This window comes from Diorhabda carinulata, chromosome 6 (assembly GCF_026250575.1).
Source record: "Diorhabda carinulata isolate Delta chromosome 6, icDioCari1.1, whole genome shotgun sequence".
NCBI classification, from domain to species: domain Eukaryota; kingdom Metazoa; phylum Arthropoda; class Insecta; order Coleoptera; family Chrysomelidae; genus Diorhabda; species Diorhabda carinulata.
The window spans coordinates 16729124-16754553 of record NC_079465.1 but is presented as its reverse complement, the minus strand read 5'-3'; the positions used below and the strand labels follow the sequence as shown (position 1 = coordinate 16754553).

Sequence of the window (25430 nt, the reverse complement as noted above, 5' to 3'; positions counted from 1 at the left end):
GCTGATCTATGTCAAAATAGCGGCAGTGAGGTCAACAATCGATTTTCTCATTTTTACCCGTGGTATAGTTCAAGAAAGGAAGGTTTTAAGTGCCAAATGTTTGAAATGAAACTTTGAAGGGGGTAGCTCAAGATAAACTAATGTTTATGGAAATTCCAAATAATAAAGGCAGAAACAAAGTTTTCTCAGTTTTAAATATTTCGTTAATTAGGCAAAATATAAGAAATTTCCCCTCAATAAAAAAATGATGATGAGAAAATTTTATAAGAAAAATGTTATTGCACATTTTTCCGTAGAAGACTTGTTTTTCACGGAAAATTATGTAAAAATATAAGTGAGACTCTTTTATACGCGCAAAGTACTGAGTGTAGATCCTGTAGATTTATTTTTACTATTCAAATTTTCGAAAAGAATATAAACAATATATTAATCTAAAGTTGAATATATAATAATTAAGAAAAAATTAATAAAAAAATTATTTTATGTCCAGACGGCGACAAACGAAATTTATTTTTTTTCTGTCTAAAGCTAAAGAGTTTTTCAATAAAAATTAAAAAAAAAAGAATTCAAAGATTTTGAGGAAAAAATGAACAAAATAACATTTTACAAATAAAATATGTGATAAACTCACTAAAATTCAACGCACGAAAATTATTCAAGACTTATTTTTTACTAATTTTATCTACTTTAAAGGGTATAAATAAGTTTTTGATTTTTTAAAATTTTTCTGTTATTAGCCAATAATTAAGCAAGGATTCGTGAAAATTTCGTGTTTTTTATAAGAATTGTGAAAGCATGGTATCGATTTTTTAAAATTGTTGATTGAAAAAAATGTTCTTATTCTATTTTTGAGGTTATAATTCATATATGCATTATTCGCCTAAAAGGGATTTTAGTCACACACGATTTCAGACTCTGGCTTCACATTTTTAAAATACCCTGGCTTTGCTTGAATTTGTATTATAAACATCATATACATCGCTCCTCTAACATACATAGTGCGCCAGCGTAGTCTAGTTTATTTTGCGCGCATGAAGCATGCGCAGTATAGATTAAGTGTCTCGAACGAGAGAGAAATATAACTACGACTTAGATGAAGACTACGATCCAGGGCCAGTGCACTGGAATAGGAGAAGTTCAGGACGATTTTCAACGCCATCTCTGTTACTGGCTCACATCTAAAAGCTTACTTTTTGGTGTTTTATTTTTGAATGTTTGTCAATCTTGATTCTGAAACTAAGTTGCAATCATGTATCGAGAAACAACCAAGATTATTGAATGAACAACGTCCTTCTTGCAAAGGTGTTTGATATTGTTTGAGTAAGAGCTATTTGCATATAAAAGTTATTATTTGTTGCGAATTGTGCTGTCGTGTTTACTTAGTCAGTATGGGTAAACGAATAAAGGCCTGCTGTGTACCAGGATGCACGAATAAGCAAGTGATAAGGTGAGAGTAATATTTACTAATACTATAGTTATCAACATAAAAATATTTAAATTGAAACAAGTTCATATCTATACGAGAATAACTCTTTTCTTCCTAACATCATTAATTTGTATTTAGGAAATCATTTTGTTGAATGGTTAAATATGTTGAATGATTTTATCCTTATTTTACTTTCTTTATAGACATTCCATTCCTACGAATGAAGACGTTTGCAGAATTTGGTTGCACAGAATGAATAACCCCAAGTTAATGCTTGCATACAGTATTATCATTACATAGAATATGTGATATTCATTTTGAACCAATATGTAGAAACCCCAATGGCAGGTTAAAAAAACTTTCACTGCCAACTCTACCTTTACCTGGTAAGTACTTATATTTATTGTGACAATAAACCTCTTATGAATCCTAGTGAAAAGTTATGCAGAGGAATAGAATCGCTATTTCCTCCAATAGTCAATGTCCCAATTTATAAACCATTCAATAGAAGCTCAAAATATACAGGATTAGATCTTGTCAGTCCTTATGTGGCAGGTTCAGTAGCAAATAAATTATTTAAAAGTCTCAAATGCCATTTGTGTAAAAATATAATATTGTCAAACAAATTAATTAAGGCAAATTCATTAATATATTCTAGGGAACATAAAAAAATGTTTTATGTGGGCCTTCAGCAAAATTCTGTGATATTTTTAAAAGTTTTTCTGATAAAATGTTCGAAAGATTGCCCCCAGTTAATCAATTTGTTAGGCATAAAGAAACAAATTTTGTTCGGAGGATTTGACAGACATTTCCTCAATATTTTGTTGAGATCATAAGAATTATGTGAATGTGTTTGTAAATATTAGTTTTAACATATGCATCTTTCATTACATAGGTATTATTAATAAAATTTTGAAGGGCAAAGATCAACAATATAAAGACTACAATGTTGTGATGAATATGGCATATGTTAAATATAGGGAAAGCTGCAAGAAAGACAATGGTAATCATTAATTATCCATGGTTAAAAAAATCAGTTTTTTCATCTACCATTGTATGTACCATGTACAAACAGAAACATTTTTTAAACACTCCAACATCTCACAATCCTAAGCCTGCTAAAGTGTTAATGAAAATTTTTTGTTTATATATAATTATAAAATATCAGAAACAAAATAAAAATTATAATAATCATCTTGTGTTTCAATATTCCATCTACCTTTATCTTATATAAACCATTCAATTGTAAAATTTAAATGGTCGGACCTGGTTGTCACATAAATTGTAAATGAAATCAAAATATTTTACAAAATACTTCATTTAAACAGCATTTTAATTTCAGGTATTTATATTTTCTATACAAACAATATTTGAATTTGAAATGTTAGCAAAATGAAAGTATTTTGCTTAATACTTTTGTTTCATTCACAATTTGATGCGACAACTAGCTTCGAGCATTGAAAATTACTGGAGTTATTTTCAAATTTCTCGCAAAGTTAGCATAGATATGAACCTTAGATTAAATTTTTGATTATAGAAATCTTTTTTGTTGGTACAGAGCTAGTCCGAGAGATGTCGCTAGGATCGAACTTTGCCGTCAATTTTTTATACAGAGTGGCAGATCTATTGAGTACATAATCTATGGAGTGTAGAGAAGGAGGAACATCTCTGGGTTAAAAAATGTGAGCTGATTTTTGATGGGAAAATAGGTGGCGCTGATTATAGAGGGTATTCGCTTGAATTTTACGCGCTGATTTGAAAATAACTGTATAGTAATGCTTTAAATAATGCACCGTGATAATGAAATTAGTAGTATTAAAATAATGAAACGATTAACAAAACAGAATCTCGTTAAATTAACTTTATTATTTAGCTATTTATTTGGTTTAGATAATACATATATTCTAATATGAAAAAAAAGTAGAATCATGTAACAATAATGAAATAGTATAAAAAAACATTTTGGTTGATTAAAATAAAATATTGAATTTTATCCGTAACTAATATAATAATTATAGCGATATAATTAGATCAATAAAAATAATAGAATAATAAAAAAAAATATTTCGGTTCATAAAAATAAAATATTGAACTTCATTAGCAACTAATATAATAGTTATAGTCATATAAAAATATCAATTTTGAATGAATTTTGCTTTCTAACAAATTCAAACATGACTTATCTTTGGTATTCCAAAGAGACTTGCTTGTTTTATATTTTGAGATGAACGAATTCCACGATCTTTTAAAGAACCACTTATACAACCAGAAATACAACAAGTTTTCACCATGATTTTTTGTATTCTTTTTTTACTATTTTTTAAATATTTTTAAACGTTGTTTAATTCTTTTCACCACCTACATAATATTCTGTTTTCGTTAGTTTATAGAATCTGAAGCTAGTTTCAGATATAGTAAGTGTTTAACTTCAGATCTCAATCCCATAGTACAATCAGCGCCACGTATTATCCCTACAGAATTCAGACCATATTTTAAACGTACCGTCCATAAGAGATGTTACTCCTTCTCTACACTCCATAACATAATCTTTTCTACGATCGTTGTGGTCGCGGCGAGAACGTCACGACTAACGTTCGCAACGACCCTTGTCAGAGCGAAGTTAGCGTTGAGAGAATTTGCGGAATTTTCAAAACTCCAGTAACTCAGATTGCAACTATGAGAATATATCTCATTATTTGATGCACTACACTAAAAAATTCTATGAATTACAAATTATAACACAACCTCTTAAATATTTCGCTTTATTTTTCTGATTAGCCATTCGTTAATATTCATCTCAACGCTCAAAATGCCTCGTAAGCCATTCCACTTGAGTTCTGGACTAAGTGGAATGTGAAAGATCGTAGTCGTGAGTGCTTAGTGGAATGCACTCTTTTTAGTATGGTGGGTAGAGATAAGGAGAGCCATCTCTGTGTATCGAAAAGTGTCTGTTGAAAGGAAGTAAATTAAGGTGGCGCTATAGTAGCAAGTGGAAGATTTTAAAAAGAGCGCCACAAATTATTAGAGTAGGATAGTAAATTAAATTCTTTTGTAAAAGTCGTAACTATTTCAAAGAAACTATTAATATAAAAATTCATTCGAAAATTGTACATAAAATATATAACTGCTAAATTCATGTCATTTCTACACTACTACAGTAGTGCTATTTTGTTGAGTCTTCGTATTATAATTTGCTATTAACAGTTGGACACTTTTTCAACTAATCCCCCATACAAGACGGTTCTCCTTACCTCTACCCTCCATACTTTTTAGGGAGTTATACATATATGGTGTAAACATATTTATTTATGTGATAAACATCTTGTGATCTAAACTGTTTAGCATACTATGATTTGAAGCATTAGAAAGGGAAGAAGAGAAGTTTATATGCTTACTGGAAAGTGGAAAATTTCTAGACTCTTGTAAATGCTTCATAATCATTTCTCTTATTTATTATGAGGAGAAATCTCATTTCATAATATAATATTAACGTTTTCGTTATACCTGAGAGTCACGAGTAAGCATTCATTTATTGGAGCCTCCAACAGTCACGTAGTTTTGGACAAGACAAAACTTATTCATTCATAGATAAACGTTACATTGGTGAAATATATACATTTATATCTATGGAATACCAATACACTCATTCTACCACAAATCAAAATATGTGATTCGTGCATAGTAGACCTCATCGCCCTCTATACGAGTATATAGTAACAATAATAGATGTAATGTAACGATTTCTACTTTCAAATTTCTTGCCGCCATTTTGTCACATTGGTTTTCATTCAAAAAAGTTGTTTCTTATTGTGTTGACAGATTGGAGCATTTTTGTGGGGCCCGGTTATTTATTGATATAAATAAATACTTTATAGGTGAGTTTAAAATCAAATATAATGATGTTGTATTAATTTTCAAGTCAATAATCTTGTGAAGTAGAATTAAAGGGTTCGTGGTTGACGTATTCCGTTGCATACTGCCCCTTCTTTATGTTAGCTTAAACAGTTAAACTACATACCATCGAGGTTAATAATCTTTTGACATATACTCTTTAATATAATTGTCTTTAATTACTATTTTCGCGAAGTAATGCAATGTATTTTTAAGATTTGGGATTACTATCAACGGTTCTGGTTGAATAAGAATGAGGTAAATATAATTATTCCTCAAGAAGAGTATATATTTAGACACTCCCAAGTATATAGTTTTAGTGAATTAACCGATCGTAACTAATTTGAGTATCAAATTCATGGGTTAGTCTACTTATTCCAAGGATGTGTTTATCAAGTTAATCTTTATAACAAAATTGATTAGTGATATAACACATACACTATTTCCTGTGCAAATATATACATTCAACTTTGTTTAAGCATGTTATTCATTTAAAATTTAGAGAAAAATTTGCATCTAGCTTAATTTATTTATTTAATTTATTAATTTTGTCACAAGATAAAGTGAAACATTTATTTATTTCTCAATATAAATGTTATGAGAAGTTTGATCAGGAATTAAAGTATTTTATTAAGACATTCATTTTATAACTTCACTATTTACAAGGCTATAGAAAAATTACTCTCTCAATAATAACAGATTCCAGTCATATGAATAATAGACACTGATTATTAATAATACACTAAGTTAAATATGTATGAAATAATTTGGTTTTTTTGATAATTTGACTTAGTTTGATTTCCTGATATAATATTGAACTCATTGTAATTGACACAATTCCAAGATAAAAATATAAAAGTGACAATAGCAGTTTTTATTATATCATCAAGGAAAATCTGATTAGAAAAGAAAACAAGATACAAGAATACCAATAGTATGTATGTCAAAATAAGTATTTAAGTATTTTAACCCTTCATACCAAAATTATTTTTTTTGCTTCATGAGGAACATCCGCCTCACAAGGGGATCTGGCGTGGCTAATTTTTTCCAGATATATTTTTTTAAGAGTTTATCTTGCTTTGGCTGCTTCTGATACATTTTCATCAGTTCTATCTCGTTTCAGTATTTTAAAAGCTGCTTTATATGCTCTTATAACTTGGTTGCATTCACTTGTCCGCCACGGAAGTGGCTTTTGATCTTTAAGAATCTTTGTTTTCCTTCATATTTTATTTGCGGCCTCTACAATAATTGCTTACAAAGCACTTAAAGAGGTATCTATGTCATTGAGTGGTAAGAGGTTGGTACTGTTGATGCCTTGTTCAATTTTTTTTGTTAAAGTTAATTCAATCTCCTTTTTTTATATTTGACTTTGAGGTGAGTGTTTCTACATTTGTTATTGCTTCGTTTATTAAGGAAATTTTAATGGGGTAGTGGTTGCTACCATGTAAAAAAGGTAAAACCTCCCATGTTAAAATAGTAAAGTTGGTTCACATAGAAAAATGTCAATTGCCCATGCTTTGCCTGATTGAATATTGAATCTAGTTGGTCTCCCATTGTTAAGTAAGTTTAAATTTTTGCATGCTATAATTTCTTCTAAGATGCGTCCGTTCTAGTTAGACTTTGAATTCAATTTTTGAACTTGAATAAAAACGAATAATTTGCCTCTGCGTTCAAACAAATTTCAATGCAGACATTTGGACAATTTATTATTGAGTGAATCTAGTGTATCAACTATGGACCTTTAAATATAAATATATAAACTCCTAAATATTCCCTATGATAAAATCTTTTTTCAAGAATAACCAAAAGAAAAGATCTAAAGGATTTTTATCTGGCAATGTAGGAGGTTATTTTATGGTCATTTCTCCTAATTATATAGTCAAGGAATTTTTTTATTCATTTCTATGGAAAATTATATACATACAAGTATTTTTAGGAGTTGAAAACTAAATTCTTTGTTTTGGGGATGTATAAAAAGTAGGGTTGTATCTGTATTTAATTTTATTTACTATTTGTTTCAAGACCCACTTCACAATGGACGTTGAAACAGAACTTCCAATAGAAAGTGATTTGAATGAGGCAAGAAAAAATGAAGATATAAAAAAACCAGTGGATATGGAAAAATCCAAAGAGCGCAAATCAAATGTTAAACCAAAACGAAGCAGTCGATCAAGGACTCCCCAAAAGAAAATAGAAGAGTCGAAGGTTTTACAAATTCCTTTAAAAAAATTAGATGGAGAACTTAATGGACATGAAGAAAAGATTCTCAAAGCTATAGAAGAAAAACAAGAAGATAACAAATGTGAAGACGAAAAGGTAGAAACTATAAAAGAACTTTCAGAAACAAATGGTTCAGTTCCTGAACCGAATAAAACAGATTCAGCTAACAATACATTAAAAGAAGAAACAGATAAGCAAACAGAAAATAACGTCAGTGGAGCAAATGAAAAAGCCCAAGAAAATGGCAAAGAAGAACTAAATGAAGAAAATATTGTCAAGGATAAAGAAGTTGCAGAAAATGAAGAATCTCCTAAAAAGAATGGTAAAGAAGAATTGAAAACCTCGGAGCGAGATTCAGTTGAAATGGAACCACTGGTAGTGAGTGATGAAGTAAGTAACAACTTTATTTTTTTTTTCTTTCTGTCATTCCATGACATCTATTATCTGTAAAAAATAAACCATATAAATGCTACCAAATATGTGGTACATCCAGGTTGGTTACACACAATAAGCCCGATGCTTCTTGTACTCATCAAATTTATTGTACAGTTTTATAGAGTGAATTCAACATTTTTTTCCTTAGTTTTTGTCATTAGAAGTTGCAGAAAATTACGGAATTCGGTCTATTGGACATGAATTTATTATTCTTTTAAATTAGTGAGTGGCTGCATCCGAAATATACACATGACAACAAATAAATTATTCATCAAAATATTTTCATAGCTTCTTCATGAGTTAATAACTTTACAGTTTAATTTCTGTGTGTTTTTATTTTTCTTTATTTTGTTTCAAAATGAGTAGATGAAGTCTGGTCATTATTAGGTGCAGTTTGATAAGGTTTCTCAACTAAGTTTGAGTTTCTGAAAACATTGGTGATATTCTTCATCTACAGGGCTTTTGCACTTTAAAATATTTGCAATATAAAATTCTCCTTTTTTCCATGGAATTGTCTTGTGAAAGTCTCAAATTCTACTTGAGTTAAGCTGACATAATCTGTGTGCACTTCCCATAGGATGTAGCTGCTAAATGTTACCTTCCACAGCTCATCATAAAGGGTGTGATCCCTATTTGAGAGTAGCTTTGATGAAGTTTTTGCAATGAATGGTATTCATTCCACAATTATTTAAGTACTTAGGGATGATTATTTCATATCAAACACAATTATGGAGACTTAACTTCTTGAAATGAAAGTTCAGTCATTTGTGACTAAAGCAATGTATACACATGTTACAAATGAAATCGGACACATTACTAGTCCAGCGCCACCAAAAATTTAGAAAATCAAAGGATCTTCAAGTAACGGCACTCAAATTTTGACCTCTACACAGAAGAGTTCAAGTTTAGAAAGTAAAGGTGAAAGAAAGAAAGTGAAAGGACAAGAATACAAGGGAAAAGACAAAGAAAATGACAATACACATTTGCTAAATAACATATATTTAACATTCTTTGATGCAGTTACTCATTCTAAATCACAAAGAATACAGCGGAAAAGATACCACAGAAAATTTTATTTTGCGACTTTTTTTAAGTTGGATACAAGCAAAATATTTGTGTGGAATGGCTTTTAATTCAACATCTTTTTCTTTTTTTATAGAAGTTTTGATGAATAAAACTCTAGCTTATTCAATGATTATTATTTCATATCATACCCCATTATTGGAGACATAACCTCCTGAAATGAAATTTTAGTCAATAATGACTCAGCGATTGAAGCAATGTCTACACATGTTACAAATGAACATTACTAATGTATTACATGGTAATATTTTACAAATATTGAATCCAGCACCACAAAAAATTTAGAAAATCAAAGGATCTTTAATAAATAGCACCCAAATTTTGACCTCCACACCCCTAAAAAAGAATATTAGGATATAAAGAGAAGAGTACTTGTGGTAGAAACAAAATATAAAAGAAAAAAGTGGAAAGACTACAATACAAAGGCACAGATAGAGGAAATACAATACACATTTTAAATGACAAATATTTAACATTTTTTGATGCAGTTACTCATTCTAAATCCACAAAGAATACATTGGAAAAGATACCGCAGAAAATTTTATTTTGTGACTTCTTTTGAATTGGATACATGCAATATATTTTTGAGAAATAGCTTCCAATTTGACAAGTTTTTTTTACCTCTGTAAATGTTGATTGACACATAAATTGTCTATTTTTCTTTATGTTATTATCAAACAGGGGCACTCTTTAGCTGATCTGAGCCTCTTAAGGTTACTGTGAAACTTAACCCTCAAGGATTCAGCAAGCTAAAATTAATAAAAATAAAATGTTATAAAATGTTTTTGTCATATTTATTTATCTATTTTTCTGTTTAAAAGAAAGTAACAATTTGTTCTTTTAGGTTGAATCTGAATTGCAATTTCTAGAAGAAAATTCCGATAAAGAATCTGGAAAAGGTTCACCTATTATTCATAGATGTGCTACTAGACGGTCCTACACTCGCAATATTCCTACACCAAAAACACCAAAATTAACTGAAGATCCCGATTCTGAAAAAAATTATCAAACTGAAGAAAATGTATGGTAAGTAACAGTATCTAAAAAAGAAATATGGTAAACTATTTATACATTTTTTTATGGTAACTATTTTTGGTTAATCAAATAAAAATTGATAGATTCAGGCAATATAAGTTAAACAACAGTAGAAGTAGATTAAAAAAAAATTATATCCAAAAGATTAAATCAAATTTTTTAAAATCTTGTACTTACAAATGAACATTTGATAAACGAATATGCTTATTAAATCCCATCAATTTTAGATATGCCTATTATATTTGCGATGCCCAGTTAACAGTCAACAGTTTTGGGCATTTTCTTGTCTTATCAGGTCTACCGTAAAGTTTGGTAACTGTACCAATTTCTCTCACCATAACCTAGAGTTGCACTTTAACCATTTTTTAGTGGCCATCTCATTGTTTTATGATCTTTGACAAATAAAATCTCCATTACACATAGCACAGATGGTTTCAAATCTGGCAGTGTTAATTGTTTACAAAAGTTAACCAAATGTCTCTTCTCAGCATTGACTATAAGTCCCTTCTTATTTATACTAATACTAGTTGTTATCAATATTTAGGGTTACTTGCACTCTTCCAAACCTCATCCTTGCAAGACAATTATTATGCATGTTAGGGTGATCGTTTGTGAAAAAAAATTTTTTTAGGTGCTCAAGCAAACAAAGTTTGAGCTCTCAATATCAATTATATCACTTACAAGATAAATATAAAGTTTTATATAATTGCAAATCAGTTTGAGGGACCTTGTGGGAAAGTTTATGCTCTTAGAAATCACTTTAGAGTTTTTTTGTGCAACTCACACTGATTTACCAATAGGAGTCGTTGAATCAAAGGTTTTGAAAAAAAAAATTTCATATTGGTGATCCAGTGCGAGTTACACAGAAAAACTTTAAAGCGATTTCGAAGAACATAACATTCCCCACAAGATCTATAAAACTGATTTGCATTATTGTAAAAAGTGGAATTGGTAAAAAAATTTCTCACATGCATTTTAAATGGTAAAACTTTATATTTAAATTGTAAATACTTAAAATTGACAAAAAATGAAAAAATTCTCTTTTCCAAATTTTTAAAAATGCATGTAAAAAAATAAATGCATGTAAAAACATTTTTTTACATACATTTTACATTGTAAAACTTTATATTTAAATTGTGAGTACTTAAAATTGATATTAAGTGCTCAAACTTGGTGAGCCCTTTTTATCTATATTCAGATTTATTTTGCTTGAGCACCAAAAAAAAAAAATGAAAAAATTCTCTTTTTCAAATTTCTAAAAATGCATTTAAAAAAATTTGTTTTACAAGCATTTTAATTTGTAAAACTTTATACTTAAATTGTAATTACTTAAAATATATATTAAGAGATCACACTTTGTGAGACTTTTTTATTCTATATGTAGATTAATATTTAGCTTGAACACTGAAAAAAAAACTTTTTTTTGAAAAGGAATCATTTGCGTAATTTGCAAAACTCGCTGGCATTCGTTTTGACAAATATTATGCTTGTTAAATAATATCGCTTTTTTCATAACTAGTTACGTTAATAACTTATTATATTCTTTATTTTTTTTTAGTTACTTGCCAAATGATATACCAAAGACAGGATCAAACGAGACTGAAGATTCATTAGATATTGCCAATATGTCCACAGCTGTAGAAGTGGGAAGTGATACTACTCTTGTAACATTCGCAGAAGCAAACGATTCTATTCCTCCTTTAGATGAGTCTTACTTACAGCGACTTAGGGAAAGAGGTCTAATGGCAAGACGACCTCTACGTGCAACTGAGGATTATCGAACGAGGGTTTTAAGAAATGCACAATCTAGATCCGATCTAAACTTTTCCTACGATTCAGTAGAAAAAGTGAACACAGGTATCAAACGCAAAAGTCGCAGTACGACGCCGGAGGAAACTAAAAAATTTAAATCGGAATCTCCTGGTTATAGAAACTTCTTCAGTAGCCCCATCACCAATTTAAAGAAAAAATTTCGACCCGACGAGAGGTCTAGCACGCCAGAGTTGTTAGGTTATAAGGACGAAAAAAGAAATATACATTTTAACGATGATTTTGATGATCACCAGATACAGGAGACTGGAGATGATGAAAAGAAACATTGGTGTTCAATTATGTAATTAGTAATGAATCTGGTAGGATAAGATCTGATTTTTATAATTTTTCTATAATCTAATTTTTATTGTTGGTGGTTTTATCTGCGAGTCGAACAACTTATAGAAAACTAAGTTGAAATTATTGTAATGAAAGCGATTAGGTTTCTTTAAAAGGGAAATGTTTTTATTATTAATTGTAATTCAGTATTTCTCTAATTAGGTGCATATTTTTCAATTTTGAAATTTTCGGCTTTCACTTTCGAAAATTGTTGATAACTATTTCAGTGGACTGTATTTAAGGTTTAAAAATATTGTTCGTTAATTTTTATATTTGATTATTGGAGACGGGAGATATGAAAGCACCACTAAATTTTGTGTACTTTACAACCACTCTTTTTTCTATGTTATTTTTGGTCTTTCACTGTAACATTCATACTTTGAAACCTTTTATGAGGGTGGTTAAAATATAAACTGGGATTTTTATATAAAAAATTTCATTATTAAGTTATAGAGCTGATTTTTTTTCACAGTTCTTCTGTCACACTTTACATAATTTTGCCACCTCTTCGGAAGCTTTTGGTTGCCTTTTTCGTAAAAATATCTCTACTTGTCAGGTAACCATTCTATCAGGATTCTACATCCGCATAGCTTTCGAATCATAGTCAGCCAAATAAATAATAACCTAATGGCGACAAATCGGAACTATAAGAAGGGTACTACGAGCTCCCAACTCAATTCGCGGAGACACGTAAACTTCCCAGAGTGTGAATTTCTGCTCGATATTCAGAAGTCTTGGTTTAGAAATTTTGCGATTCATGAATTATTTGCTCAATACTACCTAAACTGATGCCCAATTATTTTACCATATCGCGTACAGTACTGCGTTTTGGCTTTCCAAAATGAAGTCCTCATCAGTAACTCTTGTTCTAGTGCGCCGCGCATGTGGCAAGTTTGCCATCACTTCTAGGTCTTTTCGGAACACTTGAGTGTAGAAGAGGCATTCATCCTCGAATTGTTAGATCGATAAATTTCCGCGGATTCAACATTATCTTTGATCAAAAAACGAATAATGATGTGGGTACAACCCTCTCGCTACGTTTCGTAATAGACCAGTCTAACATCGCGTGCAGCCACTTTGACGATACTGAATTTTCCAAGTGTTTAATCAAAAATTCCGGTTTATATTTGAACCAACCTCGTATTTAGTTATAAATCTAAATAGTTTTATATTTTCAGGTAGATCATCTAGACAAGATTACTATTATCTTTCAGTTAAGACTTGCGTTACATATAGAGATAATTTAACTGTCAATTCGACCTGCATGTATTTTTTATTACTCTTACTTTTATCACTGTTTATAAAATAGATTTATTTAAATACTTAATTGTTAAATGACAAGATATTTTTTTTTGGTTTTAGACAGATATGGGAAAATACTTTTTGAGTGTTAGTTTATATTTTTAAATTCTTTTATGTCTTAGTGTCAAACAAAACATTCTTTTTGAGCCAAAAATACATTTCAATTATTTTGGAATCACTGCAATAACTCATCGTAAACTACTATTCAGATAGGACTCAAATATTTTCCTCTAACAAACAGATTTAGTGCTCAAACGGTTTGGTTGGTTTGTTGAAACATTTTAATCTAGTGTACATAAAAAAATACCCGTTTCACCCAAACATAGAAAAAAATAGATGAAATATTCTTTCAACTTTTAAATTCCGGTGCTTATAAAATTAACGTTGATGTCGATGCGGGCTCCCTTAACCCATGAGAGCCCGAATATTGTTTTTACTTTCTGTCAACTTTCATCCATCAACTGCCAATCTTTATTTTTTTTTAATATTTTAAATTTTTCACAAAAAAAGTTAATACAAAGGTTTAAAAAATTCTTTAAAATGTTATAGAATCGAAGAATAAAAAATCAATACTATTGTAATATAAAAATCATTTATGCAATTTTTGCATAAAATCCACATGTATTCCAACATTACACTTTTGGCACTGTTTTCTTGCCTTTTATCTTCATTTTCTTTGTTTGCCACTTTGTACATGGGCATGACTTTCTGCGTAAGAAAAAACTTACCTTCGTGTTTTATAACCTAGGTAATGCCATTCCGACTCGAGATAGTAAATTCGAGATCCCGCGGGAAAGAAAATAAAAATCTTTGTATTCTGCAACTAAATAATTAGGTAAGAGTTTTTTTTAATAGAATAGAAATTATTTATTCAGTACTGCGCGCACAGGTCACAGATACAAATTCACATAATCAAAACAAAAAGGAGATCAGTAAATAGTTACGGGTATGAGTGATTTTGAAAATAACTTCTTAAAAAACAAAGTGTATCAAGGCCAGCATCTGCTAAACGGCATCGTATGTCCTTTGTAATGTACCCAGCTGCTGAGAAAGCCCTCTCTGACTCAAGACTGGTTAGCAACAGTGTGATTAAGCAATTATATGCAAACTGCAAAAATCTCCCCTTTATTCCTCAACACTCAAATAAATCCATTCATTTTTTTATTACCGCCTCTAAATTATCCAAACTCGTAGATTATGTGTAACAGGATTTTTAGACGCTCTCAGAGTTTCTTTTAATTCCTTTTGAAGTGATGCTGATGATGTATTAGCTTGTGTAGCAGTAGCTGCAATCAGCAAAACAGGCAAGTCATCTTCGTTTAATAATACTGTCGTATTAATCTCTACTTGTTCTGGTTCTTTACGATACAACCGTGTGAATATATTTTCAATTTCTTTCCTTATGAGATATTTGCTTGTCTTTCCATTGCTCAAAGTCATCTTAATAATTATTCGGATTTTTCAAATATAAAAGCGTTGCACTTGCTTTTATGAGACGCTCGGAGATACGATTGTTCATCGAAGAGACCAACTGTAAGAAATGTATGTTCTGCACTTACTAAATCAGTATCTCGAAACAACAACAATCAACAGCTGATTCCACTGGCTGAAATGTATTTTCCAAATCGATAAGGACAGCGTTTTCTTCATCCGCGAAAAAATACTCCCGTGAGATCGAGATTGCATTCCCACCTATTATAACCTCGACACGTTTTTCGTTTTCGTGAATCATGTGCGACTGACAGCTGCGCGTGGGGGTAGTCGCGTATGCGGTTCACACAAATTACAAGTAACATTATTTTTATTGGTCTTTTTAACCCGACATTATATACTAAACAAATCGAAACAGAGTGTTAGAAATAAAACTACAGGCTGTCAAACAAAAAAAAACGAATGAAATTCTGGCTAGTAACAAAAAAGTTTGAGTGTGTTCCATTAGTACAATTTTTGCAATAGATGACTGCATTCTCGAGGAACACGCTTCACAAACATATCTAGTTTTTCTGTCACGTGAACGTGGGCATTCAGAGCATCTTCCCTGTTGATTAGGCCTTGTCTTTTTGGTAGGTGGCTTCGGATTTTTACCCAAAATTTTTCTGATATTGCCGCGTAAATCGAGAATAAGCCTGGGGTTAGACAGTATTTGTCTCTGATGGTCTTTGATTAATTCCATACCTAATGTTTTTAAAAATATTCTTATTGGTATTTTTTGTCCATTGTTATTTTTCCAGTGTATAATTATGCTGTTAATCCCCGCAATATTCACTAATGAAAAAAAACTTGTTAATGGCCATCTGCGGCTACTGCGAGATACATTATAAGATTTCGACAATTCGTCCACGACATCCACTCTACATTTATTTAAATTATAAAAAGAGATTATTTCTGGAAGTTTCTTTTCAGAATTATTGTCTACTGAATCGTCATGATGAAGTGATGACATTAGTAACACAACTTTGTCCTTTTTAGAGACATACGAAACAATAGTGTAGGAAACCAAATGTACTGGAGTGTATTTCTCTGTCTTTTACTTGCACGAACTGGGTTGGCAGATCTGGCTTATTTTTTCTTATGGTTCCTGCAGCAGTTAACTTGTGACGTTCACGTAGATTGACCAAGAGATAATAACTGGTGTACCAATTATCGAACGTGATGTTCCTGACACTGGAGTAACCAGTCGATCTACTATATCTCTCGGACGTTTGCTTATATTGAAGGGGCCATCAGGTTGCTTCTCTACATAAACCTCTATCTTCAAAACATAGTATGTGCGCGCATCCATCAGGGTATGTACTTTGATGCCATATTTTGTCGGCTTGTTTGGCATATACTGTCGGAAGGAGCACCTATGGCGAAATGATTCTAATTCTTCGACAACAGTTAGATACTCAGAAGGTGAATAAGCAGCCTGACAGTTTTCGACAAAAGGGCAAAAAACATTGAAGCGGAGTTTTGGCATTTCTTCCATATTGTTTAACTCCTGGCAGGTGGGTAATAATATTTTCGGACCTGGTTCTTACGTTATATTTCTTACACCATGTCATTATATTTTTTCTATAAAAATTATGGATTTCAACCGGGTCTGCGACATTTTGTTGGCCGTCGATCTCCTGCATTTCTGGGTTTTCTTCTTCGGCATCTTGTTCTAAGTCAGGGTAATCACTACACACGCTGACATTGTCTATTTCGTCGTCTTCTTCGGAATCATCCTCATTAATAAAGTTTTCGTCATTTTCTGCATTTTGCCATAGTTTTTGGAGACGTCTCTGCTCTTCTTCGTAATCTCCCATCAATACACGAGCTAATACAAGCGATAATTCACAAATAATTACCATAGTTGATAAAAATAAAGAACCTATCTGTAGAAACGATGTCATAAAAAGAAAACAAATCTGCTCAAAAAAAGTTCCTAGTTTAGGCAGGTGGGGAGTGAGAAACCCCAAGCAGCTTTGAAACGGTCTTATTCGCACTGTGTCGACGCTGGAACTATGCTTTCAACAATCACGTGTAGATGAATACTTAGTTACTGAGGCGCTGGCGTCGTTTGGCGGTCAATTTGAATATTTTTTCTGCATTCTCCAATTAGTTTGTCATACCCCACCTGTCTAATACCGGGGTAAAAAAATTCCACACAGCATTACTGCTGAACGACGACATGATTCACGTCGTGAAACACAAATTCCGAATTAGAGAAAAGTAAACAAGTCGTGAGATTAAGGTTATAGAAGTACCGAGTCGCTAGAAAAATGACGGACAACTCCTATATGCACATAAATATGCAACGTAAACAAAACTTAATACTCATCAGTCATAATCAATACAGTTAATTTTCGTTCCTATCTTTTACGGTTACCAGCGTTCCTACAGTCCGCAGTTCCTTATTTTATGAATAATCCTCGTATTTTTTATATTTCTTTGAGAATATCATTCTGTCTTATAACCTAAAAACGTGACATGAAGATTTTTGATTTGGAACTCTTGAAAAAGTACAGTGTAGTATCTAGGACATTTCTAAATCAGAATTAAGGTTCTTCTAATTCATATTCAGCGCATATCCTGTTTTACTGTTTCCGGTACACATCGGAATAAAATTTTCTTGGCTTTCAACAATAATGAATTTGTGAAATTATATTAAAAAAAATCCATAATTAACATCATATTGTTCATTTGTTAATGTCTGAAGTTAAATATTGAATGAAACTAAATATTGAAATGTACATAAATATGAATCTACAAAATTTTATCCCTAGAGAAGTTTTTATAATGTAAATGCGTAACTTGTTTTTTATTCATACAGGTTGATTCCAGTTAATGTCGAAATTTTTTGTTTATTTCCCTTTATTATTTTTTACCTGCCAATGATTTTCCCGTCATATTTTGATATGTAGAATCAGTTTATACTCTTTTCTTGTTATAAATGTAGATTTGTTTTAAAGTCTGTATATGTTTAATCATAATATAATGACTTTATAAGTATGTGTTGGTTATTTATTTTCCCCTAATGTATGGACATTAACAACAAACATTGAAATTATTCCTACTGTAAAATGTTGATCAATAAAATCATACGAAGTGAGGTGAGAAAATAATCGGGATTGGAAAATTTCTTTTTTGGTTTTATGAAGATGTGGAATCCGAGTTACAGATTCCACCAGAAGAGCTGATGGATATGTGGGACTCCCGTAGTCTACCAACTAAACCGTCATTTCAGTCATATCCGTTCACCAGGGATTATTGTAATATTACTTGGGCAGTCTTGTCTGTATCACAACTATGACATCATCGGCGCAAGCAACGAGAAGCACGGTAAGAGGTAATTCCAGACTAAACAGACTATCATATAGACCATTTCATAGGTCCGATTCCAGTATAGTCATCTTCTGTCATCTCGTAGATTATTCGCCTGTTTCTCAGATAATCCTCCACCATTTGGGTAAAGTAGTCTGGGATCCCGAAGAGGTCTTTAAATGCCTCAAGAATATCCACCCACCTGGCCGAGTTGAAGGCATTCCTTATGTCTATCCAGTTCCAGAAAGGTGTCGACCATTTTGTGGATTACTCCGGTTGTTGATCGTTCCTTTCTGAAGCCGAATTGCAGGTCTAAAAGGCCGCCTCCTGTTTGTATGCAGTCTGTTAGTCTCCGTCGAATAATTTACAGGTATTATTTAGTAAGCTTAGCGGTCGGTAGATTGTCGGTGTATTCGGGTTACCTTTGGAGAATAATATTCTTAATTTTTTATTCATTATGCTGCTATGTACGCTCCTGAAATATAATTTTACTCTGTGGTAGCCATTAAAAAAGACGAACCAAACTTCATCTAATCGTACCTAACCTAACAAATGAAATAAAGTAACTAAAGTTGAATAGGGGAGAGTGGGTAACAATGAGATGCTTCTTTTTGTTTTCATATAGAAAACTAAGACTTTTATGGCAAAAAAATAGTTGTTGAAGGTATTAAGCACCGGGGGTGACGGTTTTTTCAATGGTAGTACTTTTGGTTAGGTTAGGTTAATTAATTAGATAATTATTGTGCACGTTATAACATCAATCAATAAGTCGTGTGACTGACACACAGATGACGCTGCAATCAAAAGAATACGTGTATTTCATGATATTTCGATACTGTACAAGCTCAGCAATGGTTTCAAAAGTATTATCCGGATTCTGCTATCGAAAATAACCATTTGTTATTGGTTTACTGAATTTAAACGTGGTCATACTGACACCGAGGATGGTGAACGTCCTGGTTGTCCAAGTTAGGTGGTTACTCCAGAAAACATCAAAAACGTCCACAAATTGGTTTTATCTAATCGAAAATTAAGATTGCATATGTGACAATTGATGAAACATGGAACCATCAATTCACTCCGGAATCAAAACGATCATCATCTGAATGGACTGCAGCCGGTGAACCACGTCCGAAGCCTCCAAAGGCACAACAGTCAGCTGGGAAGGTTATAGCTTCAGGATTTGGGGATGCGCATAGAATATTATTCATCGACTATCTCCAAAAGGGAGAAAAAATCGATAGCCAATACTATATGGACTTGTTGGATTGTTTTAATACAAAAATAAAAAAACGACATTATGTGTCGAAGAAAAAATCAATACATTGCACATTGCGCCGATAGCAACGATGGTTAAATTGAACGAATTACACACCAATTTATTTCCTCATCCACCATATAGTCCAGATCTGGCCTCCCAGTGACTACTGGTTATTCTTTGATCTCAAAAAAATACTCGTTGCTAAGAAATTCAGCTCAAATGAAGATGCAATTGCTGAAACTGAGGCCTATTTTGAAGCAAAAGAGACAAATTCTTTTGCAATTGTTAGAGAATCGTTGGAATGATTGATTTGGTCATCTGATCATAGTAGTATGTGTCTAGTATCTAAATCAGAATTGAGTTTCATCTAATTTACATTTAGTGCGTATCCTGTTTCCGGTACAAATCGGAGTAAAATTTTATTGGCTTTCAACAATAATGAATTTCTGGAATTACTCATGGACTTATATATGATATGATTTCGACAGAAGCGCCATCAGAAGAATTTTATAATTTTTCAACGGTACCAAAGGAATAATTTAGTATTAGAAAAAGCAGAAATAATTGTGTGAAAGTGAGAATACTAAGGATAAGGTTTGGGTGGACTCTTACTTACAATCCTCAAGGCAAGCATTTTTAAAAGGGCTTTTAACTGGATTAAAAAAGTCATCAGGTAGGTGATGTCGTAAAAAACTATTTTACAATTATTTAGTATCACCTGTTTGTATGTTTGTAATCAAATCTAAGAAGTTGATTTTATTATTTGATCAAAAGCTTTCTCCAAATCTATAAAATATAAATGAATTTCCTTATCTTCATTTATCAATTTTTCACTTAATTTTCTAATTGTAAATATAAAGTTATTTGAGATTCTTCCGTTTCTAAAGCCACAAATGTCTTCGACCTTATTTCTTATTCTAATCTTTACTATTGGCTGTTCACTTCATATCTATTCCAAATTTCACGTTTACATTATATATTTTTGTAATGAAGATTGTGCATAATTACTCATAATTTATATTATTAATCTGCTGTATGAGACCGCAAATTATTTCTAAGTGCGGAGTGCGGTCCTGTTACATAATCGAATTTGGCGATTTCAACCCTGATCACGTGCGCTATACGTGTATATGTTTTGATTACTATTTTTCTTCGATAAATAGAATTTAGGTGTAGTGTATTTACGCACTATACAATACACTTAACTTATAAAAGTTTACTTATAAATATCACTTAAATAATTTCTGCTATCACTTTTACTAATTCGTTTTTTTCATTACGACTATTTATTTAAAAGTAAACTAACTGCGCTTACGCAACTTTTTATATATCCTTAATAGAATTCTACAAACTTCTAAAACAAAAAAACACAACAAATAAATGAATAGGCTCCTAGAAATTATTTGAAAGAAATACTGTGTATATACCGCTTGCTATAATAAAAGCAAATATCGAAGGCGCGTCCGCTATTTATAAAAATTAGATGAAAGGCGCCGCACGAATTTCGATTTTTAAAATTCCATTGTAGCTAGACAGGGTCGGCCCAAGAACCCAATTTGGAAATTTCTTCGTATCAGTATTTATCTCTAGCTTATACAGAGTAGGCAAAGAAAATATATCCTGATTTTTAGAAAATACTGAAACATGTCTGTTGGTAGGAGACTTCCCCAATCACGTCAAATTTTCAAATACTGCCAAATATCGGGGTGAGCTATTTTCTGCACACCACTTTTTGAGAAAGTGTATCGACAAGGGGAGTGGAGGTTATATACAATAAAATCATTTTGCTAATTTTGTTTCCGTTTATTGTACAATCTAATTTCAATTACGTCCAACAATTAACATTTTAACATTGAACATATAAATTTATTGGTACATCTAATAAGAACATATTGGCAAATATCAGTTAATAAAAATACAATTTATGTAATATATGCTTATTAACTAATATTTTGTCACAGATAATATTAGGCTATACAGCTTTTTGAGTTAAAATAAACAAAGTTAATTGATAATACCTTTAACAAAAAGTTTACGACTTACTCTATATATTATAATTTTGATTGAGAAATGATTTTATTAAGAGAAGTTAGAAACGCTAATATTGTTAATAGAGTTGTAGAGTTTTCTGACTTGAATTGTTTTAGTTTTCCTTTTTCTATTTGAAGAGGATTTTTTGTTTATAATTTATATGACTTGGATGAAGATGCATTACATCAGTGGTCACCAAATTTTTTAATTAGTGAGCCATTCTAGTATTTTATAAACCTTTTAGTGAGGTCCTTAGGAATATTGGGTCAAAGAAAGTACACGAAATGGAATTTAAACCAGTTTATTACAAACGAACATTTATTTATATGATTAATCAAAATATACAGGAAGTGTAACAAAGAAACTTTAAATGTTCATTTCAATGTGTGGAGTGGAACTTTTTTTGGCCAACAAGTATTGTCTTGAAGTTTGGAGAGTATGTTGTAGCCGCCATTCTGATGCAGTTGGCCAAATGTTCATCAGTCAGTCTGTTTCTATATTTGTTTTATATGAATTTAATACTTGCTTGCCACAATTGGATACTTTTCTTTGGGGATTAGAGGCCAGACATTTTCAGTGGTAGAGAGGGATTTTGGATACAGGTCATTCTGAAAATCAACAACTTTCTCTCTCTCTCGCTCTCGAATTCTTTCAACATTTTCATCGATTCGAGTAGTTGATGGATCTCCAGAGCGAGGTTTGTCTTCAATTGACATGTCGCCATTTTTAAATTGAGAAAACCACTCATGCATTTGTGTTTTCCCCATAGCATTATCTTTGTAAGCAGATTTTTTACCGAGTAGAAAACAAAATTTCACAGCGGCATGTTGTTCACTTAAATTTGCCATCATAAAAAAACGAAGCAGCAGTGAAACAGCACTAGCGAAAACGGTCACTAGTGACGAACAGAACGTAGCAGGTCAACGGCCCGCGCTGCACTAAACTGGCGACGAGTTGCGCTAGGCAGGCCCTAGCAGCAGAAATCAGTATTACAAAAGCTCCACCCATGGCAATGCTATTCCGGTTACTTTTGTATTTTTTTTTTCGTTACAATTTATTTGTTAAGCTGATTTTATCTGGTATTACTATGAAAGTACGTTGTTTATGTATCATGTTATTTTGATTAGAAGGATATTTTCAAATTTTGAAACATCTGCACGTTTTTTAATTACTTCCTTCCAGGTGAAGTGAGTTTTATAGTTTATATATTTTTAAATAGTGGGAATAATAAATATTTTATCAATGATCTTGATATTATTGAACTCATTTTTTTGTGTAGAAGCTAAACGTTAAATTGTACATGAATATTAATCAACTCCCAACTCCAGAAAATATATTCATTGGAAAATAGGTTATGATTTATTTTTTTTCAACATTTACCTTATTTGAAAACATATTTATCTACCGATCAAATATTCCGAATATCAGTTTGCTAGTATAATAAATAATATAATAAAATTTATTTTGGTAATTATTTAGAATTGGGGCTCCACCCCAAACTAACTCCAAACATTTTTTCGCGCATATAGGGTTGTTTTTTAGAGTTTCGAAATTAATAATAACACTTATAACCTTATGAATATTGAATGCCAATAATTATCCAATCATATCGAAATACGCGATCATCTAGAGCAATAATTAACACATGAGATTAGGTTATGTTAGTTTAGGTTACATCGTCTAAACACAAATTTTGCGATGTAACCATCCATGAGATAGTCACGGCGTCCATATTGTAGCATCGGTCGATCACATCACACTCGCTCCACGTTTTAAATGTATGCATCGGAATAAGGATCCACGAAATTATAAATATGATTGATGACTGTCAAGTCCTTGATAGCTATAATATTAAATGAAAGAAATACATACATGTTTCACGATAAGCTTTCAACAATTGACTGAACCTAACCTAACCTAACCTAACTTAACGTATCCTAACCTAACCTAACTTAACCTAAGCTCATGTGCTATTGCTCTAGGTGACCACGTATTCCAATATGATTGGATAATTATTGACATTCAATATGCTTAAGATAATGAGTGTTATGATGGAAAATATGTATCTCAATACAACACTAACTGCGTGAAAAAATTTTTGGAGGATGTTTGGGGTGGAGGCCTAATTCTAAATAATTACCTCTATTTCATTTATTGCACAACTTCATCCTTGTCTTTTTGAAAAATATGCTTATAAAGGACATAAAGGACAAGCTTAGTTACGTACAAAAATAAAGTTTGGTTTAAAAGAAACAGATTTGATACAAGATATCTATCAAATATACTGAGTAGCCTATTATACATACACTTTCCTACTTTGGGTTGTAAAAAGTACACTATAAGTAGACATTAAAAGTGAAATCTAGATTTTTTTCTATGAATACAATAATCTTCAGTCATAAGTAGTGCCTTAATATATCATTTAAAGCTTATTACATACTAAACTTAAAATAATATAAATATACATTGTATGTTCGTAAAAGCAGTTTCTAAGAGGGTTGCTATTTGATTTTAGAAATACGGCAACACTGATGTGGATATGTCAAATCTGTCATTGTCATCATAAAGTTTGACATTTCGAATGGTGAACGTACTCAGAACGTGTTGTTATACAGTTGTGTACAGACACAAAACCTAAGTAGCAACCCTCGTATAAAGTAGCATCTGTTGTTTAAAGTAATAAACAGATTTCTTGTAAATAGGCTCGTGTCTATAATCGCGTTTAATTGATCAATTATTAACAATATAAAATTAATACTTGTCAATTTTATGTTTGCTTATTTGAAGCAACATTTTATATTGTCAGTTGTCTGTATTTTTATCTGAAAATGCAAGCTGGTAATATTTTGTACATTACGTTACATATATAGTGAAAACGTAGCCGCTATGAAACAAATTTTTAGTCTTTTCTATGCGGCTGCCTCTCAACAAAACTGTCAAACAATAAATTTCCAATAACTTCATGTTCCACAAAGATTATACGATGTAATTTATCGGTTAATTATATCGAAATTAAAGAAACATGTAGAAACATTAAAAATACACAGCGTTTGTTTAAAAAGTGATAGAAACAACGAGTTCCATATTTTCATGTTTAAGCTGATGTATTATTTACGTATGAACCGTTTTCAAAAGTTCTAACTTTATTGTCATTAGAAAATTTTACAATTTTACAATAACAATAATTATAGACAATCTTAGTATCTCACTTCATACTAAATATTGATTTATGCCAGGGTAGATTGTAGAATTCTGACACGGAATAATACGGTCTTTCAAGCAGAAATGCCTTCGTCAATCAACGGAACTTATTAAATGTATTTGCAACTTTTATTTATAAAGGTAGCTGATTGAATAATTTTTTGGCATTGAAGATGATGGTATTTTTTACCAAATAAGAAGTGGGTATTATTAAGTAAATTTTCTTCTAGTAGAGTGACTATGAATATATCTCAGTTGAGTTGTGAAAGTGTATGCGAATCAAATAAATGTATTCTTAAATGAAAAGAGCGAATAGAATTAAAATTTTGGGTAATTTTATACTTTTCCGGTCCCCTCATTTTTTGGTTCTAGGAAATCGAAAAATCATCTGATTTCAATGATTTTTTTTAAATCTTTGTTATTACGGCGGATTTATGAAAACAAATATGGGAAATATCTCACCTGGACATTTCATATAGTTTTATGCTTTAAATGTGATCATAAATGCACTTCTTTGCATATAATCGTTCATATTTTTTTTTACAAAGCATTAAACGCAGTTTTGCTCTTAATCTACACACAAAACGAACATTTTGGGAAAAAAAT

The 25430-nt window shown here is 31.3% G+C and overlaps 1 protein-coding gene across 3 annotated transcripts; it reads left to right on the top strand.

Annotated features, from left to right (window-relative positions):
* Positions 1-5174: 5174 nt before the first annotated feature.
* On the top strand, positions 5175-18019 carry LOC130895200 (myb-like protein X). 3 transcript variants are annotated; one of them, XM_057802388.1, is made up of 5 exons: positions 5426-5575; positions 7340-7927; positions 9900-10081; positions 11649-12222; positions 13420-18019. In XM_057802388.1, exons 1-4 carry the CDS (start codon positions 5516-5518, stop codon positions 12205-12207), a joined length of 1389 nt encoding a protein of 462 aa, XP_057658371.1. In that variant the 5' UTR covers positions 5426-5515; the 3' UTR covers positions 12208-12222; positions 13420-18019. The 3 variants fall into 3 exon arrangements, with proteins under 3 accessions (XP_057658373.1, XP_057658370.1, XP_057658371.1); XM_057802390.1 differs by lacking the exon at positions 5426-5575 and adding an exon at positions 5175-5301 and having other exon boundaries at positions 11649-18019; XM_057802387.1 differs by having other exon boundaries at positions 5421-5575; positions 11649-18019.
* Positions 18020-25430: the final 7411 nt, after the last annotated feature.